This window comes from Oryx dammah, unplaced genomic scaffold (genome assembly GCF_014754425.2).
Source record: "Oryx dammah isolate SB20612 unplaced genomic scaffold, SCBI_Odam_1.1 HiC_scaffold_26, whole genome shotgun sequence".
In the NCBI taxonomy this organism is placed as follows: Eukaryota; Metazoa; Chordata; class Mammalia; order Artiodactyla; family Bovidae; genus Oryx; species Oryx dammah.
Window position 1 is genome coordinate 66,636,217 of NW_024070210.1, and position 26,653 is coordinate 66,662,869.

General features: G+C 36.5%; 1 protein-coding gene across 1 annotated transcript in view; it reads right to left on the reverse strand.

Annotated features, from left to right (window-relative positions):
• The window catches only part of BUB1B (BUB1 mitotic checkpoint serine/threonine kinase B), a 51,067-nt gene that overhangs the window by 3,677 nt on the left and 20,737 nt on the right, over nt 1-26,653 (reverse strand). Inside the window, exons 6-20 of the mRNA XM_040226950.1 lie at nt 25,580-25,749; nt 24,171-24,385; nt 23,914-24,005; nt 22,014-22,240; nt 15,555-15,667; nt 14,911-15,026; nt 14,289-14,338; nt 13,110-13,170; nt 12,871-12,976; nt 8,827-9,101; nt 6,506-6,639; nt 6,069-6,209; nt 5,619-5,719; nt 3,627-3,776; nt 1,887-2,029 (exon numbers count right to left, since the gene is read on the reverse strand). Coding sequence (XP_040082884.1) covers nt 1,887-2,029; nt 3,627-3,776; nt 5,619-5,719; nt 6,069-6,209; nt 6,506-6,639; nt 8,827-9,101; nt 12,871-12,976; nt 13,110-13,170; nt 14,289-14,338; nt 14,911-15,026; nt 15,555-15,667; nt 22,014-22,240; nt 23,914-24,005; nt 24,171-24,385; nt 25,580-25,749 — 2,094 coding nt within the window. The remainder of the gene's footprint in view (nt 1-1,886; nt 2,030-3,626; nt 3,777-5,618; nt 5,720-6,068; nt 6,210-6,505; nt 6,640-8,826; nt 9,102-12,870; nt 12,977-13,109; nt 13,171-14,288; nt 14,339-14,910; nt 15,027-15,554; nt 15,668-22,013; nt 22,241-23,913; nt 24,006-24,170; nt 24,386-25,579; nt 25,750-26,653) is intronic.

Below are 26,653 nucleotides of genomic sequence, written 5' to 3' on the forward strand. Positions count from 1 at the left end.
ACTAAATCACTACTGATTTTCCTTGGAATTACCTATTCCATGTAATAAAGCTGTTCTCCAAAGAGATATAGGAATTATTTATATGAGGAAAAAATGGATTATTTTTTATGTGTTCCTTTTCTTTCTCTGCTTTCTCAGTTCCTGATTGATATCAATGGCAGGTCCTATATTTCTAAATAGAGGCTTTGATTAATCCTATCACATATACCTCCACAGCACCAGCTTATCTATTTTACTTTAAAATTTACAACTGTTCCCATTTTTCTTTACAATTTTATTTTGGCCATAAAACTGTAATCCCCAAATATTTTCAAAACTTGGGAGAGGCAGGAAAATGTTTCTTAGAATAATGAAAAGCAGAAAGGTCTCCTAACTCTCTAATCGTCCATTCACTGTTACCCTGGGTAAGACATTCCACTTTCTTGGATCTCATTTTACACACACAATGTAGAAACTGCATTAAATGATTTCAAAAGGCTCTTTCAATTCCCTGTGAATCTATACAAAATTTCCTATCAAATTTGAAAAGATGTGACATATTAAAAGGCAATGTCCCTTGAACACTATGTGGTTTTCTAGAGTCCTCTGGGGACTGAGAGGATATCTAAATATACAGAATACAAATGCCCAATCCTAAAAAGACTTAGAAAATCTCTTTGCCTACAATTCCTGAGAAAAGCCCTGTGAACTCTAGTACTATCCCTCTGAAATTTCAGTGCTGTGAAACAGAATCAAAATAAGAACTATACCAGGGTTTTTCACATTTAGAAACATATGGGGAGATTTTTGGTAATCACAATGACTGGTTGACTGTAACTTGTATTTAATTGGGTGGGAGGTAATTACAGGGGAATAGATATAAAAATCCTGAAATGCTTGGACCAGACTCGCACTAAGTACCTATGGTACTCTGGATGAGAAATGCTGCTGTATTATGCTTGGGGAAGCCTTTAAGACTCCACCATCTCAGGAAAGAAGGTAGGAAGCTCTAGTTCTTTTGGTTATGATTGCAGGAATACATTGGAGATTCTTTTATTTAATTTCCATGCCAACTATGATCTGGAGTCTAATTCAGTTTCTTCTAACAGAATAAGTAGTCAGGAGAAATGTAGAGAATGATTCCAGCTTTTAGTGTACACCAAAAACCTCAAAGAGAAAATTAACTGCTTACCCAAGTCACAAGCTTGAGATAGAAAAAGCATCTTTAAACTACACTGCTTACTCAAACATCATGAGATCAATGATCACTAGAAGGGTGTGCTGGTCCTCTAGTCCTTCCCATAAAACAAAAATTGTTGACCATTTTTGCCTTGTTTATGACTCAATGTTTTCTATATTTTCTTAATTGAGTATCTGGGTTTCATCTATTTCCTGCTCTGAAATTTCCTTCCTTGAACTTGATGGCTAAACTGGATTTCAACACTAAGCCCCTTTTCTTGGCATGGTTTTGCATTCGCACTCTGGTTTTACCTACTTCTCTCAGCAATTACCTCAGCTTGGTATGATTAAACTTTGGTCTTTGAAACTGAGCAGTGCCTCAACTTTGCTAGCAATCTACCTAGTTCTGCACTGGCCCCACACAAAGAAACACTAGACAATCTACTTCACATTCCCCAAATATTTACCTTTTACGTCTCTCTAAACAGGAATCATCACAATAGAGTGATATCTTTTTTTTCTGGATTATTTCCTCAATGTGTGTGTGTTTTTTTTCCCCTTTGAATACTTTTAAACTATTCTCAGTGACTACTGACTTTTAGGAAGCAAGTATCCTCTTAACATACAGTATTCTTCAATATAGTATTTATCAAAGGCAAGAGAAAATGGAAACTACCCATGTTTTAAGCCAAAGCTGAGAGAATTATAAGAGAATGAAAAGGACCAACCTGTTTCTGAGAATCAGGCTCCTTGGACTCAAGTCACCATGCACTATTTCTGCTTTGTGCAGTTTCTCCACCATTGTCAAAAGGTTATAAATAATCAATACTGTCATTTCATGGGTAATAAATTCACTGTGTTGAAGAAGATCCTGGAAATAGAAGGATAGAAAATTATTTAAATTGAGGTGACATAGTCAATACCTTGCTTACTGCTGCTCTGTACTCTTCCTGGTTCTCTGTTAGAATGTGGGCTCCTTTGTAGGTTGGTTTTTGTTCCATTTTTAACAGTGCTGCTCTCCAGTAAGATTGTTCATACAGGGTGAGGCCGGCCCATAGTAGGATCTCTATATAAATGGTAGTTTAAAATTACCCTCATGCCAACAATTTTGGAGAATTCATATTACCATCACAATTGCAGCAAAACCATCATTATGTTGTATACCTGAAACTAATGTAACATTGTAGAGCAATTATACTTCAATTTAAAAAAGAGATGAGAAATGAAATAATCTCAGAGACATTAAAAAAAAATAAAAATGACAGGAGAAATAATCTCAAAAAAAAAAAAAAAAGCCATAAAACTGTCTTAAGAATAGTCCAAAGAATAAAATCACATATTGTAGGGAGTTCTCTGGTGGCCTAGTGGTTAGGATTCCAGGCTTTCACTCCCAAGGGTCCTGGTTCAATCCCTGGCTGGGGAACTGAGATTCCCACAAGCCCTGCAGCATGGTCAAAAAAAGATATATTGTGTATGGGTACTAAAAATAATCCAGAGGGGTAGTACAGATAAAACAAGAATGGCAAAAATAGACTCTGGTTTCCATTCCTCACATAGGGAACTTGGAAGTTGCTACTCTGTCCGAACATGTAAAAAGCTGAACAAACTAAAAAATCAACAACTCTTCTAGTATCTGTAAGTATAGGGGAAGCACCCACATTTTTGTGAATTTTACCTCTAGGAGCAGATCAGGTTTTCACAGTAAATATCGTAGAAAAATCCCCCTACTGTTTCCAGCAGGGGGAGGGGAAAAAGAAACATTTGAAACAGGCCAGAGCACTCTGTTCTTTTTAATAAGGCCTGCCTTCAGGGGAAACTAGTTAACCAGAGCCTAACATACTGGGATATTATCAGAGTCTACTTGACCTTGGATAAGAGAAATACCCAATTCCAGCCCACTTCAGCTATTTTGTCCCACCTAAGCTGGGCAGGTGGGAGGTATGGGGGGCAGTTTAGGAAACAGAAAGTTGTGAAGTTCACAGTCCAAAGGCATACATGCATTACAAAAGATGATAACTAATAGCACTGTACGACACTTTCCTTCCCCTCACACGTATGTTATCATCACATTACTAAAGGGCAATTTCTTTTATCTAGTACATCATGACTGGCTATTAAGAAAAATTTACAAGGCATACTAAGAGGCAAAAACCACAATTTTAACAAACATCAAAGCCAGACATGGCAGGGATATTGGAATTATCAGACCAGGAATTTAAAACAAAAGTGGCCATGAGCTGGTGATGATCATAAATGTCATTACACAATTCTGTCTCCTTTTATATGTTTGAAAATTGACATAATAAAGAGTTAAAATGTTTTCTTGGTCAAAACAACTTCGGAAAATAAATTAATTAGTCTATTTCTAGAAGATTAATAGGAATTGTGTACTAAATTCCTTTGCCAAATGTCATACAAATCTCTCTACTTGAGAATTTTAAATGGTATGTTTTTATATTATTGCAAACCTGAAGGGTGAAGCAGTTTATATATTGATGCCAAACGATACAGCCATCTTGGTATTGATAACAGCTACACAAATTATCACACTCCTCATTTAAACGTTCCTTTAACTTGAAGTTGATATAAAAGTCCCACGGGACAGGTTGAGAAGATACCTGTAAGAAAATATATTTAAAAAATAAAAGCCATTAGAATCTATGGTAATGGTTGGCAGATTGAAGACATTCCCTCCAGCCCTTCTGATATCCTGACAGAAATAATAGTAGAAAAGGGATATTTGAAAAGGCATATACCTTTAGGAAAGAACAGAGCAGCAGGATATTCTGGAAGCTGGAAACAGAATATTAAGAGGTAACAATTCACTTAACAGACCCAAGAAAGCTGATTCTAGCAGTAGAGAAGGCTGACAGCAACCAAATTTGTATTACAAGACCATCTTTCTGTAATATAAAACTGGTAGTACTAATTATCTACAGCGGTAAGGGTGAATGTGGAGCTAAAACTGGAGGGGTTGAACTTTGTTAAAGAGAAAGTTAGACCCCTGACTACCCCTCCAGCTCCTGTAGCCCAGCCTAACAACTGCCTTTCTTTCATTCTTGAAGACCACTTTTTTCCCTAGAGAATATAAAACAGAAGGGCTCTAGACTAAAGGACACTTACGCACTGTTGAGGGTGGGAATGCCATAAGGAAAAGAAGAAAAAGTTTATTATATGTCAAATGTTAAGATGTACCTTCCTGCCCTTCTACTTTCCAGACTAATTTCCCCATGAAGCTTTTAGGAGACTAGCAGCCAGGATTATATACCTTAGGTAAGAAACCAGAAGTTTTCTCTGAGGTATCTGATAAGCTTAAGAGAAAAGACCTAAAGACTTGGGTTTTTTCCAATATCAAGGTCAAATGAGATCATTGTACAGTGAGGCCTACAGCTGTCAATATACATAGTTTTAACTGGTTTTCTAGAGACCCATACTTAAATATGAAGAGAGAGCCAAAGACTTGAAGAAAGCCTCAAATATGAAAGATGGAGATCAAAACAGACAAAAGAAAATATATGAAGCAGGGAGAAAGCAAAATTAAAGCACTGTTAATATAGTCAGAGAGGTAAGTTCATCTTTGAAATGAAGAAAGAATTCTACAAAGAAGAAAAAATTTGAGTATAAAAAAGAAAGTTTACAAATGTAATACATGATAAAAGAAATGAAAAACCCAGTAAAAAGGCTGAAAATAAAGTTGATAAAACATTCCAGAAAGTAAAGCAAAAATATAAAGAGAAAATAGCAGAAAAAAAGGTAAGATTTTTAAAGAAATCTGTTCAGGAAACCCTTAATCCTAACAAAAGGAATTCTAGGATACAAGAACAGCAAAGACTGAGAGGAGAAATAATTTTTTCTTTGAAGATAATTTCTCAGAACTAAAGAAGTTTCCAGGTTGAAATGGCCATCAAGTGCCTAAGTTAAATCAAGAAAGAAGAAAAAAAACAGGGATCCAAGGTAACTAGGCAGTCAATATAAAAAAGAGGTAATATGAATCCCTGGGATGATGGTGAATGGAAATTTCAAAGTAATACTGTGTGTGTGTGTGTGTGTGTTCCTTCCAGATTGAAGGAAGCCAGGAAATTTCAGAAGATGGTGTGTGTGTGTGTGTGTCTGTGGAAGCCAGGAAATTTCAGAAGATGGTTGGTGTGTGTGTGTGTGTGTGTGTGTGTGTGTGCCTTCCAGATTGAAGGAAGCCAGGAAATTTCAGAAGATGTCCTCAAGAAGATAAAACTGATAGAATACCTAACATGTTTGAACACATTAAGAGATTTACACAATACCTTGTCATTTTTCACATCAGACCTTGGCACATAATGGTGAGCGACTTCTTGACGCATCACTGACTCATATAAGGCAGCTCCTAGACTATCAGAGGGATTTGATGGTGCCATGGAGTCACAATTACTGCTTCAACTGATATTATTTATGAAGTAAATGAAATGACAAAGAATCAGTCCTACCTTTATTATGGTTAACTCGGCAGTGTTTCTTGGTGTCACCCAGAATAACTTGTAATCGTCACATACCAGGTATTCTTGTCTAATGCAATATTCCTCATTATCTGTTGAGAAGGTTTGATTCCATTTAAAAATCACTGTGAATATGTACAGCCCCTAGGTTTTATTTCCTGGTTTAAGGGCTAAAGGAACTTTATATTTGACAGTTAGTAGCATCTAAAATACTTTTCAAAATCATTTGTTAAAAATTGAAAAAGGGGGAAAAAATTGAAAGAGGGGAAGATAGAATTCCTATTGTTACTGGGACATAAACTTATGAATGTGTCAACCTCTATAATGCTGTTTCTTACATTCTAGAAATATTGATTGTACTTAAGCATCAAGTTCAAGTATAAATAGTCTCTTATTTATATACTGTCACACACAAAAGGCCATGCATTCAATGATACTTACCTAATTCAATTTCCTTCTCTATTTCCAAATTAGGCATTGGTCTATCTTCTACAAAAAACTCTGTAGAGACACTCAGCTCTGGTAGCGATTTTACCAGTTGTCTGCGATACTGTGAACACCAGGGTGACTGAGTAGGGCTGTCTGGGTAAAAAAAAGTTGAAAAAAAAAATTACCTTAAAACCAAAATGGGTATTTTAACAAAGGAGGGCAAAACCCCCCCCCAAGACTGCATGATCAAAACTGTTAATCTAACAACACTCATCTATCTCAGGTCTTTATGATACTGAATTCAGTTTGTACTCATTTAGTCTAGTGATTTCACAATTTATGGCAACTTCTCCAGAGAAGAAATACATATGCCTCAGTTTGCTCTGATAAAAAGTGCTCACTGGATGCAGATGTAGATATTTCCTCACAAATGGTATATATGAACCTACCTGCAGCATCACTAGTGAGCTCCAATTTCTCAGGAATTTGAAGACTTTTAATGGAGGAGGTGCTTGTAACTGAGGCAGAAGATCCAGAGAACCCAGAGGAGTGTGTGGCTTCACGGCTATCTTCAATAATTGGGCTGAAAGAACCACAAATGAATCAGTCTTCAAAGGGATAATTTATTATCAACTTATCTTTGTTCTAATTTTATTTGCTCTTTTCTAGTAAGTGACCTGCATGCATGCTCAGTCAAGTTCAATTCTTTGCGACCTCTGTATCCCACCAGGCTCCTCATTCCATGGAATTTTCCAGGCAAGACTACTGGAGTGGGTTGCCATTTCCTATTCCAGGGAATATTCCTGACCCAGGGATCAAACCCAAGTCTCTTGGGTCTCTTGCACTGGCAGGCAGATTCTTTACCACTGAGCCACCTGGGAAGCATAAGTGGCCTGAGGTGACCTCTAAAAATTGTGTGCTATTCATCTGACCCAGAAGACCCCACAAAATCATGTAAATCAAGAGGCTCAAATCTTCGAGTTCACTTTAAGAACATTCGTGAAACTGTCCAGGCCATTAAGGGTATGCATATCCGAAAGCAGCCAAGTGTCTAAGGGGTGTCACCTTAAAGAAGCAGCATGTACCATTCTGTCATTACAATGGCAGAGCTGGTAATGTGGGCACAGGCTAAACAGTGGGGCTGGATGCAGGGTCAGTGGCCCAAAAAGAGTGCTGATTTTTACTGCACATGCTCAAAAATGCAGAGAGTAATTCTGAACCTAAGGGCTTAGATATAGATTCTCTAGTTACTGAGCACATTCCAGGTGAAGAAGGTCCTCAAGATGTGGCACAGGACTTGAGAGAGTTCATGGTCAGATCAACCCATATATGAGCTCTCCTTGCCACACTGAGATGATCAATTCTCACTGAAAAACAACAAATCCTAAACCAGAAAAGGAGGTTGCATAGAAGAAAAAGATACCCTAGAAGAAACCAAAGAAACAAAAACTTATGGCCTGGGAATAAATGCCGCAAAAAATAAATGTAAACAAAAGTAAAAAAAAAAAAAGTATCCACTATTCAAATCTCACTTTAAAGTCTATTATTTTCCTGAAAAAAAAAAAAAAAAAGATTCATAATCAGAATCTAGGTAACTTTATCTACTTTGGTTGATGAGCAATGACAACTATTAAATTTGTGCTTTATCAACCTTAATCTATCATGGAGAAGGAAATGGCAACCCATTCCAGTATTTTTGCTGGGGAAATCCTATGGACAGAGGTGCCTGGAGGGCTAGAGTCCATGGGATCGCAAGAGAGTTGGACACAACTTAGCAACTAAACAACAACCTAATCTATAGCAAATGCCTTATTCTACATCTATTCTAAACTAGACCGAGAAAAACTGATTAAGACACTAGCTTTCTTCCTCTTTATCTCTTCTTTGGACTTTTTAACTCTTCAATAAGCAAAGGTCAAGAAAGAAAACAGGAAATTAATCAAGGTGACTATGTGCTAGAAACTGAGAAAAGTTTGTTAGGGGGAAAGTTTGAAAATATAGCTTTAAAAGCACAAACTGGCAAATTAAGGAATATTCCTAATACTGGAATTTGTTTAAATTAGGTGACTTTTAAGTATGGATAGATCACAAGGCTTATTAATCCCTGGCTCTCGATGCCATTCCCGCTATTACTGTCTTCATTTCTATCTCTCTATCACAAGATACTTTTGAAAAGTATATCTCTAACAGTCTATTTAAAATTAGTATCAAGCTACTCTACCATTATTTTAAACTCAATAGTAAAGGAAAAATATATGCCTCTTCTCTACCACTCAGGTACCCTTTCTGAGTCTCCTCAAAGATAACATAATCAAACCCAGTTACTTCTTCCATGGGACTTCCCTGGTTGTCTAGAGGCTAAGATTCCATGGTCCCAATGTAGGGGCCTGGGTTTGATCCCTGGTCAGGGAACTAGGTCCTACATGCTGCAACCAAGAGTCCTAATGCCACAACTAAAAGATCCTGCCTGCTGCAACTACAGATCCCATATGCTGCAACAAAGATGGAAGATCCTACATGATGCAACTAAGACCTGGAACAGCTAAATAAATAAATATTTTTTAAAAATTTACTTCTAATCCTCATATTCAAATAAATTACTAAATCCCATTAACATTTTATCTGAAGGAGCTTAACTGTCATGTAAAGCACTTAGCACAGTACTCGGCAGGTAGTAAAAGCTTGATAATTGATGGCTATAATTGACAAGCACACACAGAGTAAGAGCCCTCAAACAGTTTGGTTTGTGCAACCTACAATCACCACTCACCTCAGCTTCTTGATGCTGAGAGGTGGATTGTAGATAGTGCCACAAGCAGTTTGCTGGTCCTCAGAGGTCTTCATATCTAGATCCTCTTCCTGCAACAGTCTCTCAGGATCAGAAGGGAGATCCTTCAAGGATATTATTTCATGAAAAGGAGTGGATGCAAAATGAGCTGCTCTAGCGAAGTCACAAGTGTCTTCTGGGTTAGGACAAATAGTTACATTCCTGAAACCTGTGACAATAGCATCCTCACTCAAGGGCTCAATTCCTGTAAATTCATCCTGAAATAAATACCACATAAAATTTAGCTGAAACATTTCAATGAGCATATGAATGGCCTATCTTTTTTACTGAAGGAGACATTAGATAAGTGATTTTTAACACAGAATCTTTAGAGAAAGACAATTTTTAAAAGTACATCTTTACATCTGAGGAAAAAGGTTCTGTATTATGAAAACAGCAAACTATATTTCATCAAAAATACACTGTGAAGATTCTCCACACAAAGGAAAAATACTGGACAATGTTTTCTGCTCAATCAATTTCACCTAGGAACCAAAGAATCAATACCATTTTTCTTCTGGCTTTGGCCTAGAATACATTCTGGTAATTGACTATTCTCCTAGCTTTTAGGTCTTATTCTATGACAAATAATTAAATTTTATTTTATTTCTTAAAGGTAACTCATGATCATGGGCTTCCCTGGTGGCTCAATGGTAAGGAATCTGCCTGCCAATGCAGGAAACATTGGTTCAATCCCTGGGCCAGAAAGATCCCCTGGAAAAAGAAATGGCAATCCACTTCAGTATTCTTGCCAGGAAAATCTCATAGACAGAGGCGCCTGGTGGGCTACAGTCCATGGAATCACAGTCAGACATGAATTAGCGACTAAACAACAATTCATGATGATAGAAAATATGGGGAAAAAAGTATAACATAATGGAAAACACTTAAAATACGCCTTTGTCTTTAAAAGTAATACAAGTGTATAGTTTTAAAAAGTCAACTAGTTTAAAAGAATCTGTAGTAAAAATGTCTCCCTCCCACACAGGATCCTCCCACTTCTCCACTCCAGTTACTACTGGTGTGTGCGTGCTAAGCCACTTCAGTTGTGTTGACTCTTTGCGACCCTATGAACTATAGCCCACCAGGCTTCTCTGTCCCTGGGATTTACCAGGCAAGAATACTGGAGTGGGTTGCCATGCCCTCCTCCAGGGGGGGGGTCTGGACCCAGGGGTCAAACCCACATCTCTTATATCTCCTGAACTGGCAGACAGGTTCTTTACCACTCGTGCCACCTGGGAAGTCCCCAGTTACCACTATACAAAGACAACTGCTATGACCACATACATGTAGTAGGATACATGTACAAGCATATTTTATGCATTTTAAAAAGGTTTTAAAACAAGTGAAATTACAGCATATATGCTAGTCCATATTATTTGTTATCATTATATTTTTTAGTTTATTTTCTGTGCTATTAAAAATTCTTTAAAAACATATTGGTAACACTGTGGGTCTATCAGAAGTTGACCAACTGTTTTAGGCTATTCCCTGTATTTTACTATCATGCAACTATTTTAAATATTCTTATAGATTTTAAATCTTTAGGAATATGTTAGTTTTCTCAGGAATAATTCATAAAAATAGAACTATCAGGTCAAAAAGGTAATGGGACATTAAGGGTGTTTATTTATACTGCCCAACTTCCCTCAGAAATATTGTACCACTTTATACATTTACCTGAAGTACACAAAAGTGCCTATTTCATTTAACCCTCTTTGATACTAGATATTAACTTTCTAGATCATTACCAATATGACATATACTCTGAATTTCTGGCTCAACATAATTAAGTAGAGGTGAGAGATACATCTAGAAGAAAGAATAGATGAAACTGAAGAATCGTAAGATTGGAGTAAAATAAATGTCTGCAGTCTATGGATACATTTATGCAAATACTATTTACGGCCCTATTAGTTTAGACACTTTAAATATGATTTTTTTTTTTTAGGGAAAAAAGTGCTGGTAGGTACCTATTAACAAAATTCAAGTAAAAGGTTTAAGACAAAAAGAGCTAAGATATCCTCTTAATAATTTGGTCCATCCTTGAACATCTGAGCCTAGAACCACTACCTCCAAATCCAGCCTATTTTCTGGTGGTATTCTCCAGAATCCAGTATGTAAAAATTACTCTTCTACATCATCATCTCTATTACCTACATTAGAATTACCTGGGCAAGTATTTAAAACAGACAAAAATACATGCTTGGATTTTATCTCTGGAAATTCCAATTCAGTATAGTTGGAATGGGGCCTCAGCACCTTCAGTCATACATGGCTTCCGAGGTTCTGGGTTGCTGCAAATTTTCTGTATCTTGATATATGTGAAGACTGCATGGATATTCACATATTTAAAATTTGACCTAGCTGTACAATTAATATTTGTGCAATGTATCTATATAAGAGCTCTCTCTCTCTTTAGTTGCTAAGTCGTGTCCAACTCTTGTGACTCCATGGACTGTAGCCCGCCAGGCTCTTCTGTCCATGGGATTCTCAGGCAAGCATACTGGAGTGAGTTGCCATTTCCTTCTCCAGGGGATCTTCCCAACCTAGGGATCAAACCTGGGTCTCCTGCATTGCAGGCTGATTCTTTATACCAACTGAGCTACTAAAGGGAGGTCCATGGATATAAGATATACCTCAATAAATAAGTAAAAAAGAAAAACATGTTTGATTCATTGGAATACACTGATTTAACACTGTTTTAAATCACTATAGATACTGATCATGTCTCCCCTTATAAGCTTCAGATTAAACATACTCAGTTCTCTTTAAATATTAAGACAAATTTCCAGATGCTGGTTTAAAACTTCAATAAAATGTCATTGATAAAGTTTATTTACTTTGACTTGAATGCGTGCAGGGTCACTAGTCCACAGTGGTTAAAACAGAACATTACTACAACAAAAAAAAGGTTGGTTCACATAACTTTCATTGCTACAAAATTTTTTTTATAAAGAAAAAAGATCTTGGGCTTTAAAGACAGTGATTTTTCCCTACTTAAAAAAAAATTGAGATATAATTAATATACCAAAAAATACACTCTTTTATAATGTGCATTTCGGTGGTTTTTAGTATCACACATTCATAAGGCTTTGCAACCATCATCTAACTTCACTAACTAGTGAAGTTAGCAACCACTAGCAACTAACTAGTTAGCAACTAACTAGCAACCACTATCTAACTTCAGAACATTTTCATCACTGTAAAAAGACACACTATATCAATTTGTGGTCACTTTCCAACCCACTCTCTCCCTAATCCCCCAGAAATCCTAATCTATTTTCTGCCTTTATGAGAAGACTTCTGTTTATTTCACATGAAAGGAATAATACAATATGTGTTCTTTTAGGTGTGCTTTCATTTTAGCAGTGTTTTAAAGATTCACCCACGTTGTAGGATATGTCAATATTCCATTCCTTCTTATGGCTGAACACTATTCCACTTTACAGATACACATTTTGTTTATCCAAGCATCAGGTGATGAATGTTTGGTTGTTTCCTGTTATTGGCTCTTACGAACAATGCTGCTATGAACATTTATGTAGTTTTTGTGTAATGATATGTTTTAGATTCTTTTGGTTATCCTTCAATTGAAAATAAATTAACTAAAAAATTCTTTTGGATATATTTACCTAGGAGGGAACTGCTGGATCATATGGTAACCCTATTGTCAACATTCTGAGGAATTGCCAGATTGTTTTCCAAACAGGTTGTACCACTGTACATCCTCATCAGCAACGTATGAGGGTTTTAGTTACTTCACATCCTCACCAACAGCTGTTATTTTGTCTTTTTGATTATAGCCATCCAAGTGGATGTGTATAGTATTTCACCATCATTTTGATTTCCATTCTCTGATAACAGTGTTGAGCATCTTTTCATGTGCTTATTTCAAGCCAATGATTTTCACTTTAAACTTTCATGAGAAATGAATAAAACTATGCACTAGCCCATTTATATAAACTTAGGGATATTGTTTCTTACACAAACATCTGGAGATACATCCTCATTTGAGGTGATGCTTTCTGAAGTTTTGAGAATTGCAAGAGGTCTTCGTTGGGCTAAAACACGTGAGGGAGCTGCAGAAGGACTAGAAAAAGACATATCCCATTTAGCAATTTTTCTTTTAACACAGATAACAGTAACCTCCTATTTCACCCTTATTTATAATAATAGAAAACTTTTAATTGTTGAAACAAAATAAATTAAAAAACCCCTCAAACCTGACAGGCTTTTTTTCTGAAAGAAGAGATTCATCAAAAATGGAGAAAGGTACACTGGAACCTATAGAAAGAGAGACTAAATTTACACTCTTTAGAGTAAATGCCCTACTCTTCAAGACAGTTAGGTCAATTAACATTTTTGCTGTTTGAAAGCAGAAAAACAGTTTTATCTTTTATAATAATTTCCAAAGTACAAAAGTAAAGATCATTTAATAACAGTGATCTAAACATGGATGATCTTGTTTCATCTTTATTCCCCATCACTACTCCCCAAATCTAACCCAACTCTGAATTATTTTTGAAGCAAATACAAAACACCATATCATGGCATATGTAAATATTTCAGTACACATTTCTTAGAGATAGCATCTTTTTAAAAAGCATAATCTCAAAACATGATCATATCTACAGAATTAACCATTTCTGAATTCACACATCCAGTCAGAAGTATCACATTTTACCAAAACTTTTTAGAAAGTTTGAATTAGGAATGTAAAGTAGATTCAAACACTGTGACCAGTTGAAATTGCTTCTTAAATTGCTTTTATTTTATAGGGTTTTTGTTTTTACTATTAATTTTTTGTTTTAGAAACTGGGTTGTTTACCCCATAATGCTGGATTTTTGGCCAATTATATTCTTGCTTCAAATGTTCTTCTATGCCTTACATTTCCTATAAACTGATGGTTAGACTTAAAGGTTTAATCAGATTCTACTGAATTTTTTAAACTACTAGGTGGATATTCATGTTTCTACCACTTTAAACATGTTTCCAAAAAGACCAAATTTGAATATAAAATAGCTTTAATTTTAAGCTTCTCCCCTCTCTTTCCATCAAAAACCACTTTCCAGTCTTGGCTCCTGGGTGCTACTGCTATGCTTAGCTAGAGTGCACTAACTAAAGTGAAATATTATTTTATAGTTAGTATAAATTTAAATTACATTTAAAATGAAATACTTTTAAGAAATGAGTTATTTTACAAAAATATTCTTTCAAATGTCTATCCTATCTTGAATTATATGCTAATAAATTGAATTCCATGATTCAAACATTACAAACCTGAGTCTCCTTCTTTGCTTTCTTTCACCTCCTTTTACTACAATCAATAAAATTTTTATACTTGTTACATAACGCATTTGTTATCAGTAAGGGCTTCATGAGATTGTCAAATACAACTCACTTTTAGAATGAGGTTGTTCTTGCCAAACGTTTTCTGCAAGTGATGTTTCCCTGTGAAGAAACTTGTTTTTAAACATGTGGCTTACTACCCATGGAACAAATTATTTAATTCTCAGAAGTCCAAGAGGCTTTTTTAAAAATTAAATATAATCTTCATTCTAAGATAAAGAAAATATTCTAGTACCATTAAACCAAATTCTTTAAGAGAGAACCTTCAGTCATTAGAATTGTTACAGAAATATATTTGATAGCAGACATCAAGTTACATTAACAATATAAGATTACAAAATGATAAACCTTCATTTTTATAAACAAATCCAAAACAACACATAAAGAAGAAATAAAGCAATGTTAATACTAGTCATCTTTTGGTGGTAGAAATGAGTGGTTTTATCACTTAAAAAATTTGGTTGTTATAAGAAATACGTTATCTTTTTTAAATGGAAAAAAGCCAGTACCTAGACCTCGCTCATTAGCATTAAAGCTGACGTTATGACAAAGACTTGCAAAAATCATGTCTCAATACTATCAATGTTAAGGAAACTTCAAGTCTAGAGAGTCAAAGGCTGGTTCTAAATGCTCTCCTTCCTATAAGTATCATTCCTTCCACAGTGTGGTCCTACCTGGCACAAGAGTTTACCGGGCAAACAAAACTAGACAGAGCCATTCCTGTTATTTCCTGAGACTCTGAAGCAATTCGAAGTTCAGCTGTCTCCTTTGTAGAGATCTTCTCTTCTTGCTATTTGCATTAAATAAACAAAATTAGTATGTCCCTCTTATCTAGAAAATGCTACCTATTTTCAAGTTTTAGTGCCAAAATTAGCTTTACTATACACTTTCCCAAGATATTTACTAACCATATAGAATGTCTGTCCCACAGAAGTTCTTAAATTTATGTTCTTAAATTTATGTTCCCATAAACTGATACTGCTGTACTTAACTAAGTAGTGGCAAGCAAATACACACTAAATTTCTTTAGCTAATCTCATTTTAATGGAACATGACTAGAATAAAAAACTATAGTCAGAAGTAACAGAATAGTGATTTAGAGTATAACTGTCAATAAATTATATCACTTATATGCCACAAATTCCATTTAAAGTCACCTGTTAAAATTACTTTTCTGCTCAACTTTGCTGATACTAGTAGCTAAGAAACTACCAAAAACTGAGTGGGCACTGGCAGGACTTTTACCTTCTACATTTTCATATTGTTTAAATTTGTTTCAATAAGCATTAGTTGTTATGCACTGAAAAGAGAAAATGACCTGCTCATTCGATCTTTCTTGCTGAATAGTTTGGATTTCTTTTAGCTTCTTCTCCATCTCTTCAATCTGTTTCTGCATTTCTGCTCTCTTCTCTGCACTGGTCAGCAGCTCAGCTAGAAATAGTAAAGTTGGCTGAGGCATTACTCCTCATAGCAATTTATCCTGTCAAAGCTTGTCTTTGGGACAGTCAATATTACAGATAAGAATGACACAGATGGAGCAAAGCCCTCAACTTGAGGTCTCGGTCTCTATTATTTACTCAGTCAGTAAAAAACAGAAGTCTATTATGTGCCAAGCACAACAAGGTATTTAGGTTTTAGTAGCACATAATACAAAGTCCTTGGTCATGTGATGCTAATGTTCAATTTGGCAAAGACAAACACACAGAAATTAACAAGATAATCAGTGCTAAAACTAAAAATTAGGTGATGTGGAAATGTGTTACTGGGTAGGGGAATGGAGGTCAGGAGCTACTAAACCAGTGATCAGGGGAGATCATCTAAGGCAGTTACATTATAAAGCTGTAACCTGGATAACAAGAGGCCGGTCATATAAAGATCTGAGAAAAGGGACTAGATGGCATAAAGGCCCTAACAGAGGAACAGATCACTGGTACAAGGACTCAAAAGAAGGCCAACGTGGCTGTAGCATAGAAATAGGGAGCAAAGTAAAAGATGAGATTGGAAAGGTAGGCAAGGGCCAAATCATGTAGGGTTTGTAAGAGTTTGTACTGCATTCTAAGACAATGAAAAAACACGGGAGAATTTTAAATAAAGGAGGGACATGACCTGACTTTCTAAAAATGATAATGTGCTGTGAACACAATGAGTTTTGGGAAGGCCAGAAAGTCTAACTGCAGTAGTCCAGCTAAAAGACTGTGGTTTGGACTGAGGTAATAATGGGACTGGTGATAAATGAAAGATGTATGAAACTTTTTGGTGGCAAGGTTGGTTTATTCATTAGATGTGGGGGAATGGTAAGGAAAGAGGGATAAAATATATCTTTCAGAGTTTTTTGTAGGGAGCAGAAGATATTAAGAAGAGGTGGCAAGAATACACAGAACTGTATAAAAAAGATCTTCACGACTCGGATAATCACAATGGTGTGATCAACTCACCTAGAGCCAGACATCCTGGAATGTGAAGTCAAGTGAGCTTTAGGAAGCATCATTACGAACAAAGTTAGTGGAGGTGATGGAATTCCACTTGAGCTATTTCAAATCCTGAAAGATGACGCTGTGAAAGTGCTGCATTCAATATGCCAGCAAATTTGGAAAACTCAGCAGTGGCCACAGGACTGGAAAAAGTTAGTTTTCATTCCAATCCCAAAGAAAGGCAATGCCAAAGAATGCTCAAACTACTGCACAATTACACTCATCTCACATGCTAGTAAAGTAATGCTCAAAATTCTCCAAGCCAAGCTTCAGCAATATTGTGAACCGTGAACTTCCTGATGTTCAAGCTGGTTTTAGAAAAGGCAGAGGACCAGAGATCAAATTGCCAACATCCGCTAGATCATGGAAAAAGCAAGAGTTCCGGAAAAACATCTATTTCTGCTTTATTGACTATGCCAAAGCCTTTGACTGTGTGGATCACAAGAAACTGTGGAAAATTCTGAAAGAGATGGGAATACCAGACCACCTGACCTGCCTCTTGAGAAATCTGTATGCAGGTCAAGAAGCAACAGTTAAAGAACTGGACATGGAACAACAGACTGGTTCCAAATCGGAAAAGGAGTATGTCAAGGCTGTATATTGTCACCCTGCTTATTTATATGCAGAGTACATCATGAGAAAAGCTGGGCTGGAGGAAGCACAAGCTGGAATCAAGATTGCTAGGAGGAATATCAATAACCTCAAATATGCAGATGACACCACCCTTATGGCAGAAAGTGAAGAAGAACTAAAGAGGCTCTTGATGAAAGTGAAAGAGGAGAGTGAAAAAGTTGGCTTAAAGCTCAACATTCAGAAAACGAAGATCATGGCATCCAGTCCCATCACTTCATAGCAAATAGATGGGGAAACAGTGGAAGACTTTATTTTTCTGGGCTCCATAATAACTGCAGATAGTGATTGTAGCCATGAAATTAAAAGATGCTTACTCCTTGGAAGGAAAGTTATGACCAAGCTAGATAGCATATTCAAAAGCAGAGATATTACTTTGTCCACAAAGGTCCATCTAGTCAAGGCTATGGTTTTTTCAGTGGTCATGTATGGATGTGAGAGTTGGACTATAAAGAAAGCTGAGCACCAAAGAATTGATGCTTTTGAACTGTGGTGTTGGAGAAGACTCTTGAGAGTCCCCTGGACTGCAAGGAGATCCAACCAGTCCATCCTAAAGGAGATCAGTCCTGGGTATCCATTGGAAAGACTGATGTTGAGGATGAAACTTCAGTACTTTGGCCACCTGATGTGAAGAGCTGACTCATTGGAAAAGACCCCGATGGTGGGAAAGATTGAGGGCAGGAGGAGAAGGGGACGACAGAGGATGAGATGGTTGGATGGCATCACCAACTCAATGGGCATAGGTTTGGGTGGACTCTGGCAGTTGGTGATGGACAGGGAGGCCTGGCATGCTGCAGTTCATGAGGTCGCAAAAAGTCGGACACGACTGAACAACTGAACTGAACTGAACCAACTTGGTGCATGGTGATGCCTTTTGTTGAAATAGGGAAGCCTGTGGTACATTTGTATATTGAGGTGTGGTTTGTGACATAAATCCGTAACTGTTTTTGGCTATGTAGAGCTTAAAATGTCTATTGGAGAGATTTCTCTGGTGGTCCAGTGGCTAAGACTCTGAGCTCCCAATGCAGGGGGCCTGAGTTCAATCCCTGGTCAGGGAACTAGATTCCATATGCCTCAACTAAAGACCCCTATAATGCTCAATGAAGATTGAAGATGCTGTGTGCTGCAACTAAGACCCAGCACAGCCAAATAAATACATATAAATTTTAAAAGATGCCTATTAGGACAGCCAATAAATTCAGGCAACTAAATATCAGTCTGGGGATCAGGTGAAATGTCAGGGATGGGGATATGAATTTGAGAGTCAATAGCTTGTAAACAGTATTTAATCCATTACTTAAAGATGGCTGTTGAAAGAAGATATAATTGGGATATTTCAGAACTCTCCTGGGCCTCAGGAAGAGGCCCTGGATGAGAAGAACAGTAAAGGAAATGGGGCAAGAATACACCATCAAGGAAGAAGCCAAAGAGAAGCATTTCATAAAGCATTTCATCAACTGTACTCAATGAAGCCAAGAGGTCAATAAAGATCAAGACTCAGAAACAGCCATTGGATTTGGCAAAAAGGAGGTTTCTGGTTACTGTGATCACTGGAATAGAAAAGATGCTTGAGGAAATGTTCAGTCGGTAAGTCATGTCTGACTCCTGGCGACCTCATGGGTTGCAGCATGCCAGGCTTCCCTGTCCTTCACTATCTTCCAAAGTTTGCTCAAACTCACGTCCACTGAGTTGATGATGTTATCCAACCATTTCATCCTCCTTTGCCCCGTTCTCCTCCTGCCCTCAATCTTCACAAGCATTGGGGTCTTTCCAATGAGTTGACTCCTTGCATCAGGTGGCCAAAGTATTGGAGCTTCAGTATCAGTCCTTCCAATGAATATTCAGAGTTGATTTCCTTTAGGATGGACTGGTTTGATCTTCTCGCTGTCCAAGGGACTTTCAAGAGTCTTCTCCAATACCACAATTTGAAAGGATCAATTCTTCAGTACTCAGGTTTCTGTATGGTTCAATTCACTTCTGTAGATGACTACTGGAAAAACCATAATTTTGACTATATGGACCATTGTTGGCAAAGTAATGTCTCTGCTTTTTAATATGTTGTCTAGGTTTGTTATAGCTTTTCTTCCAAGGAGCAAACATCTTTTAATTTTGTGGCAGCAATCTGCAGTGATTTTAGAGCCCAAGAAAATAAAATCTGCCACTGATTTCACTTTTCCCCCATCTATTTGACATGAAGTGATGGGACCAGATGACATATCTTTGTTTTTTAATGTGAGTTTTAAGCCAGCTTTTTCAGTTGAGGAAATAGTAGGCAGCAAAAGATTACAATTCCCCCCAAATCTTGCTGTGAAAGGGAGTATAAAAATGGAGTTGTAGTTGGAGATGAATAAGGGTAATGAAGATTTTCTTTCTTTTTAAAAAAATGGAGACATTATATTTGCCTAAATTACTAAGAATGGTTTAGTAAAAAGGGAAAATGCTAGAGGGGGAAGAAATAAGGACCATTCCTTTGATAGGAACAGAGAAATGCTAATTTTAACAAAAAGAATGAGTGTACAGATAGCAGAGATGGCAGATTTGGTGGAAGAAAATGGAGTTACCATTACATTCCTTCTATTTTCTCAATGAGGTTACAAAGTAGATTCTAGGTCAGGAGGGACAGGGATGTATATTTGAAAATGAAAGAAAATTAAATTAGTTTGTTTAGCAGAAAGAAGAAATTCACCTATCAGGTAACTAGTAAGACTGTTAGGCACTGGTAAATGTTGTGGTCAAGAATTTAAAATGAGGACTTCCTATGTGGTCCAGTGGTTAAGAATCCGCCTGCCAATGCAGGAGACACAAGTTTGATCCCTGGTCCAGGAAAGCTCATGTGCCCTAGAGCCCACGCTCTGCAACAAGAGAAGCCACCACAATGAGAAGCTGGTGCAACACAATTAGAGAAAGCCCACGCACAGCAATGAAGATCCAGCATAGCTAAAATAAAAAATAAAAAGGATTTAAAATGAGACCAATTCATAGCTGCATTTTTTTTCCAGCTACATTTAAACTATTATACTTGGATGCAGGTACAGAGTGTGAGGAGATAGCTGGATTTAACTAGGGTTGAGGTTTTGCCAGGTGAATACAATAGAGTAGATGGTATAGGGGTAGAAATAAGAAATGAGCCAGGTATGTAGAATACTAAGGAGGTCAATGGGCAGGAAAAAAACTGAATTGGAAAGAAACTTTTTTAAGGAAAAGGGGGAAAATGCTTTAGAAGTAGTAACGGGAAGAAAGGATAACAGCTTTGTCTTTAGACCCAGCCTGTGGCTTCCTCATTTCTCACATCCCTACCTGAGAGTTGAATGTCAGCAACAATCTTTGAAGCTAGTTTTGAATATAACAAGAAACCATTTTCTTATAGGCATGAGGATTTCTTAAGAGTACAAACTAGATTCAGAGACAAGATTAGGAAAAGAGTATTACAATATCCTCAGAGGTCAATACTTCTTTCAGTACTCAAATCCCAACTAACCCTAGCTCAGGTTCTTCTTTAGCTAGTTGAGAATAAAATGTACTATTTTACTTTTATATACTTGGTGTAGCTAGAGCCTTCCCTTTAGGAAGCAGTAGTTTCAACCTAAGTGCCTTGCTCCTTTCCCAGCTCATATTTGGCTATTCTGCTAGCCTACTTCTTTGTTGTGGTGGTTTCCACTTTTAAAAAGCTTCACACAACTAGTTCCTTATTTTTTACGCATTCCCTCTCTCCTACCTAGACACACAGATTCCATTTTTCCATATATTATTTGAGGCCAGAGCACTTCTGTCAATTTTGGAAGGCACTAGTTGATGTAACAAGGCAATTCCAAACTTACTAACAGGCTGCTTTACAGACCTTTGCTTCTAACTTGTCACCTGAAACTCTGAAATGATTTTTTTCCTCAAACAAATTATAAGTGACGGTTAAGTTTCCCAGCTAGCCCTATGAATGTCACATCTCTTTAGGTGAGCTGAGCTGCAGGTTACTCTGGATGATTGTGTAAAAAAAAAAAATTATTTCTTCATTCTTGGTATATCCTAGTCAAAATGCCTAACTGGGTAAAATTTATTTTTGGACTCCCCCCCACCCCACCCCCAACCTCCTTTTCTATACTCTCACTCATCTTCTAATGCCTTAAATTCCAAATGCTAAACTGCTAAACTTCCCTACTTTCAGCCTGTTTTGGGCACCTTTTGCCCCCAAGCACTTCTAAGCTTCAGAATCAGAACCACTTCCTACTTTTCCCAAATTTCCAGTTTTTCAATGTATAAGCCTCCCTTAACTCAGAAAGAATTCTTTAATAAACAGGACATACAACTATCATCTAAATGACAGAGTCCGTTAATCTAAATTAGCCCTGGGAGAAATTTCAGGCACAGTATCAAAAGTAAAGTGAAATATTTAGGAAATATTAGGAAAAGCACTTCTCTGTACTGCCTATTGCAGAGAAATATGAACTGGTCATGCAGTTTCTTTACTTTTGAACACAGACTTAGTTGTTTAAAATTTCCCCTCATGGGTTTCATAGAAAGCAGTAATGGAAGTTCAGCTTAGATAGAGAAATACAGAAACCACAGAAGCATCACACAAAGGTACACACAACAGCAGTAACTTTCCTCAGGCTTAAAATAGCAACTCAGTCTTCCTACAACTAAGTTATTTTTACAAACCTGAGCTAGATAAATACACATACCTTCTCTTCGCTCTTTTAATTTCTTCCGGAAAACCTCAGCCCGGATCTCTTCAAAGGAGAACTCCCCCACTCCTGCATAAATCTTCTCCTTACAATACATCATCTTCTCCTTCTTCTCAGACTCTTGCTGAAGACTTTGAACTCTCTGCAGGAGATCTCCTTCTTCCTTTCCAGGCTTTCTTGTGCTTAGAATGTGGTTTATACTGGGTTCAATTTTACATGGTGTCCTAAAAGAAGCAAGATAATTATTATTTATCATATAGATCAAATGAGCTGTTTCTTATGTTTTGACAAAACACAGGGATGATGTCAGTTGTAAGGCTATATATGATGGATTCCAAAAAACAAAAATGATTAACAGGCTAAAAATAATTTACATAGTCCATCAACAATTATGTTCTAAGTACTACTATGATGAGGAAGGAATTACCTATAAGTCATCAAATAGCTTATATTACTTATAGGTAAAAATAAATCTGAATAACATATCTTTTTTTCAAAGGAGGTAATATTTTTATTGAAGTATAGTTGATTTATAATGTGTTAGTTTCACATGTACAGCAGTGATTCAGTTATATATTATATATACATATATATATACACACATATTCCTTTTCAGATTTTTTTCCCTTATAGGTTATTACAAAATACTGAGTACTGTTCTCTGTGCTATACAGTAGGTCCTTGTTGGTTATCTATTTTATATATAGTTATGTGTATATGTTAATCCCAATCCCCTAACTTATCCCATACCTTTCCCCTTTGGTGGGCTTCCCTGGTGGCTCAAACGGTAAAGAATCCATCTGCAATGAGGGAGACCTGGGTTCTATCTCGGAGTCAGGAAGATCCCCTGGAGAAGGGAAAGGCTACCCACTCCAGTATTCTTGCCTGGAGAATTCCATGGACAGAGGAGCCTGGTGGGTTATAGTCCATGGGTCACAAAGAGTTGGCCATGACTGAGTGACTAACACTAACACTTTGGCCTTTGGTAACCATAAGTTTGTTTTCTATGATTGTGGTGAATAACCAAATCTAAATAGAGCCCAGTGTACAAAATGAAGCTAACTTATGCCCATTTATCACTGTTCTGAACCCAGAAGAATTAGAAAATACAGCATTTAGGGAACTGATGGTGTAAAATTCAACATTATCAGCTGAAGGGGAAGAGTAGAGAGTGGTAATACAGGTGTGAAAATGGAGCATACACCTCAACTAGGATCTGGACTATGGATCAGAATCACATATATTTTTTATTTTTTTGTGTATCTTTTTACAACTAAAGATATCTGGTCCTCACCTCAGATACACTGGATCAGAACTTTTAATGGTCCAAGCATCTACACGCTTAAAAGGCTTCCTCAATTTGCTCAACTGATAAAAAGACTATGAAAAAACCTACACAAACATCATACCTAGCATAAAATGAGGGGTTACAAATTATATATGAAGAAACTCTTGCAATGGGACACAAAATATGACCTAATATTACCACTCCACAATGTTATATATTAGACTGAATCTTAGACTGCTTGATTAATCATTTATTATATTTCATAGAAATGCCAAGAAAAAGACATCCAGAAAGAAAAAGCAGGTTATGAGCAAAAATTGCCGTAATTCCTCACTACTGTCAATAATAAAGGTAGAACGTCTCCCTTAAATAACAGTGACTATCTTTGACTACATCGATTTAAATATAAAACCTATTTTTATTCCTTAATAAGAATAACAAGTGGTCTTTTAGCCCTAACACACTAAAAAAAAAAAAAAAAAGACATAAAGGAAATAAACTTTTGTTTACTTTCATTTCCACAAAGAAGAAAATGCTTTAGGAATTAGATAGGTGCCCCTGTCCATTCTTAATAATTTCCACCTCAAAATATCTGGAAATCAAACTCACATAACTGGCTGTTGTGCAGTCTCTTCCACATATGGAGTAAAACTTGGAAGCATAGAGGGTACAGCTGTCATAGACGCTGTATTGCCACGAGGCTGGCGATGAAGAAGAAAACTAAAATTACCATGGTTTTACATTCTGACACACCATATGCAGACCATGCCTAATTATTCAAGAGGAATTAAAAGAGATGCACTCCTCTATTTGAACTCTGAAGCCTTTGTTATGTCAGCAAATAAACTGGACCTTAGAGTCCTTACCTTGTATTCCAAAGGCCTGCCTGTGTTCCAAGGGCCGGCTTGCAGCTCATTCTCTTTGCCCCTGGACACAGGAGGTGCTATCCATGGCTGGACTGTAGGTTTAGATGACTCTGCTCTAGAAGCCTCATCAGCATTTTCATCAAAAACAATAATTCTAGTATTACTTTGCATCTGTTGAGGAACTGGATTTTGGAGACCTCTGTTCTGGCTTGGAGCTAAGAGAAAAATATTAAACTTTCAAAATCTAAATTTAAAAATCTTTACCAATTTAGATGCCCAATAAGGTAAACTTGAACCTTTCCCAAATCAAGATTACTTCTACTACCATAGAATCAGAGATTTTTTTAAATAATAATTTTAAAAAACCTTAATGCATCAAATTATTAATTTTTAAGTCTATTCTGTATTTACTTATACCCTCCCTTTTTTCCCCTCACCTATAATCTTTTACATATAGATATCCAAAAAGCAAATTCTGTATCTTCCTTCAGTCATTATTCTAACATTGTCTAATTTTATCAGGATTAATTGAAATCTTAATATTCATTTTTCAGGTAAAATTCTTCTCTCAGCTGAAATGTACTGAATCTAAAAAAAAAAAAAACACAAAAAAAAAAAACCCAATGCAGCCCACTTATTATTGGTATTCTCTTTAGTGGGGCTGCTTATTAGAGTCAAGCTTCATCATGATCTGGATAAAATATTTTTTAGGACTATATTCTCTATACTCTAATTCTCAGATCTCCAAGGAACATTCTGAGTATTACAAAGTTGATATCAGGATAGGGATAAGAGATCTAAATATCTGGTCTACGTGTCTAACTCCTATAAATGTGGTTAATAAAAGCTTACTGCTCTCTGTACCTTCTGCTCAATTTTGCTGGGAACCTAAAATTTACCTTAAAAAATAGTAGATTTAAAAAACAGCTATTGCTGATCATCTTTAAGTATACAAAGAGAGCCCAATTTCTGACCCTCCAAAACTGAAGACCAAGTTAATACATTCTTTGTGAATTTGGTACATGTTAAGCTTTACTTTGATAATACTTGCTATATTACTGCATATCTGTCAACTAGTAACTGAAACTCAGAAACTCTAGTTGCTTATTACTCTAGATACATATTAGATTAAGTTTTTCTTTTTTCTTTTCCTTCCTTCTCTGTCTTTCCCTCTTTCTTTGCATTATAAGGGTCCCAGAATAGGTTTTTCTTAATTAAAGACACAAAATGCTGACATGTTTTAGTGTTATTCCACACTGATCTCAGCTTCTCCTTAGACTTCTTTTTTACTTCCTAGTAGTCAGAACAGTAGGACAATGTTCATATATATATTTATACATGATTTCCTTACATAATTTGCCTACCACCCGAAACTAAAAGCTTCCCATAATAACACCTAACAAACTTACCCTTGAGAGCACCCCCTACACGGCTGATTGGAGCTCTTGCTGTCTTTTTCCCTTTGCTTTTTAGTTCAGCCAGTGTGCTTCGTTGTGGTACAGAAGATCCCACAACCTCCTCCTCCTCTTCTTTCTCAAGTGCCAACAGAGCTTGCCGAGACACTCGAGCTTGGAATTGTCTAAAGTAAGAGAAGGGACAATTAACAGTTGGTGAGATGAACACTACTGTCCAGATTCAATTTTCTAATTTGCTAAACAGGGAAAAAGAGTGGGATGTAAGGGAAGAAATATATAGAAATAGCCAAAAGAAAGTGTTTATTCTGTCAGAAACAAAGAAAGCCACCTTGAAATCAGAGAAGGTCCAAATTTGTATGTCCAGATTTGACCAATCAAAAATACTCTGAAGACCACCAGCAGGTTGACCTCAGGATTAGATCAGTGTCTTAGATTAAGATTATAGAATATATTAAGATCAGAGTTTCCCATCAACTTTTTATTTTGACTTTTCAAACTCACAAAATAGTTGAAAGAGTAAGTGAGCACCCATATATTCTTTACCTAGATTAACTAATTGTTAACATCTTGACACATCTATTTTATTGTCTCTCTTGCTACAAAGAATCCCCACCCAACTCCCTACCCCAACATTTTCCCTGAATCAGATGAATGACGTTGCACGAAACATGACATTTTACTTTTTAGTAAAGCTGGTAGAAGTTTGAAGACTAAACTCCTGTGCTGTTGCCAAAGTTTTAAGTATTATCAAAAGGGTAAAGAAATTGAATAAACTGCAAATGCTGGCCAAGATGGAATAAGCTCATATTAGTTTCTCTCTTTCTCACTGATTAGAATTAAAAACTCTAAAAAAGAAAAAACAAACTTAAAAAAAAAAAAAAGAATTAAAAACTCCAGACAAAATACAAAAAAGCAGCTGAGGTCTAAAAAGTAAACAAAAGCAAGTGGACTGTGGAGAGGAGTCAAAGAAACAACCCACTCAAGGCTGTTTCCTGTTTTCCCCCTTCTCTTTTCCATTTGGTTTTGAATTGTTACATTAGCAGTGCAGGAAGCTAAAACTCCTAAAGA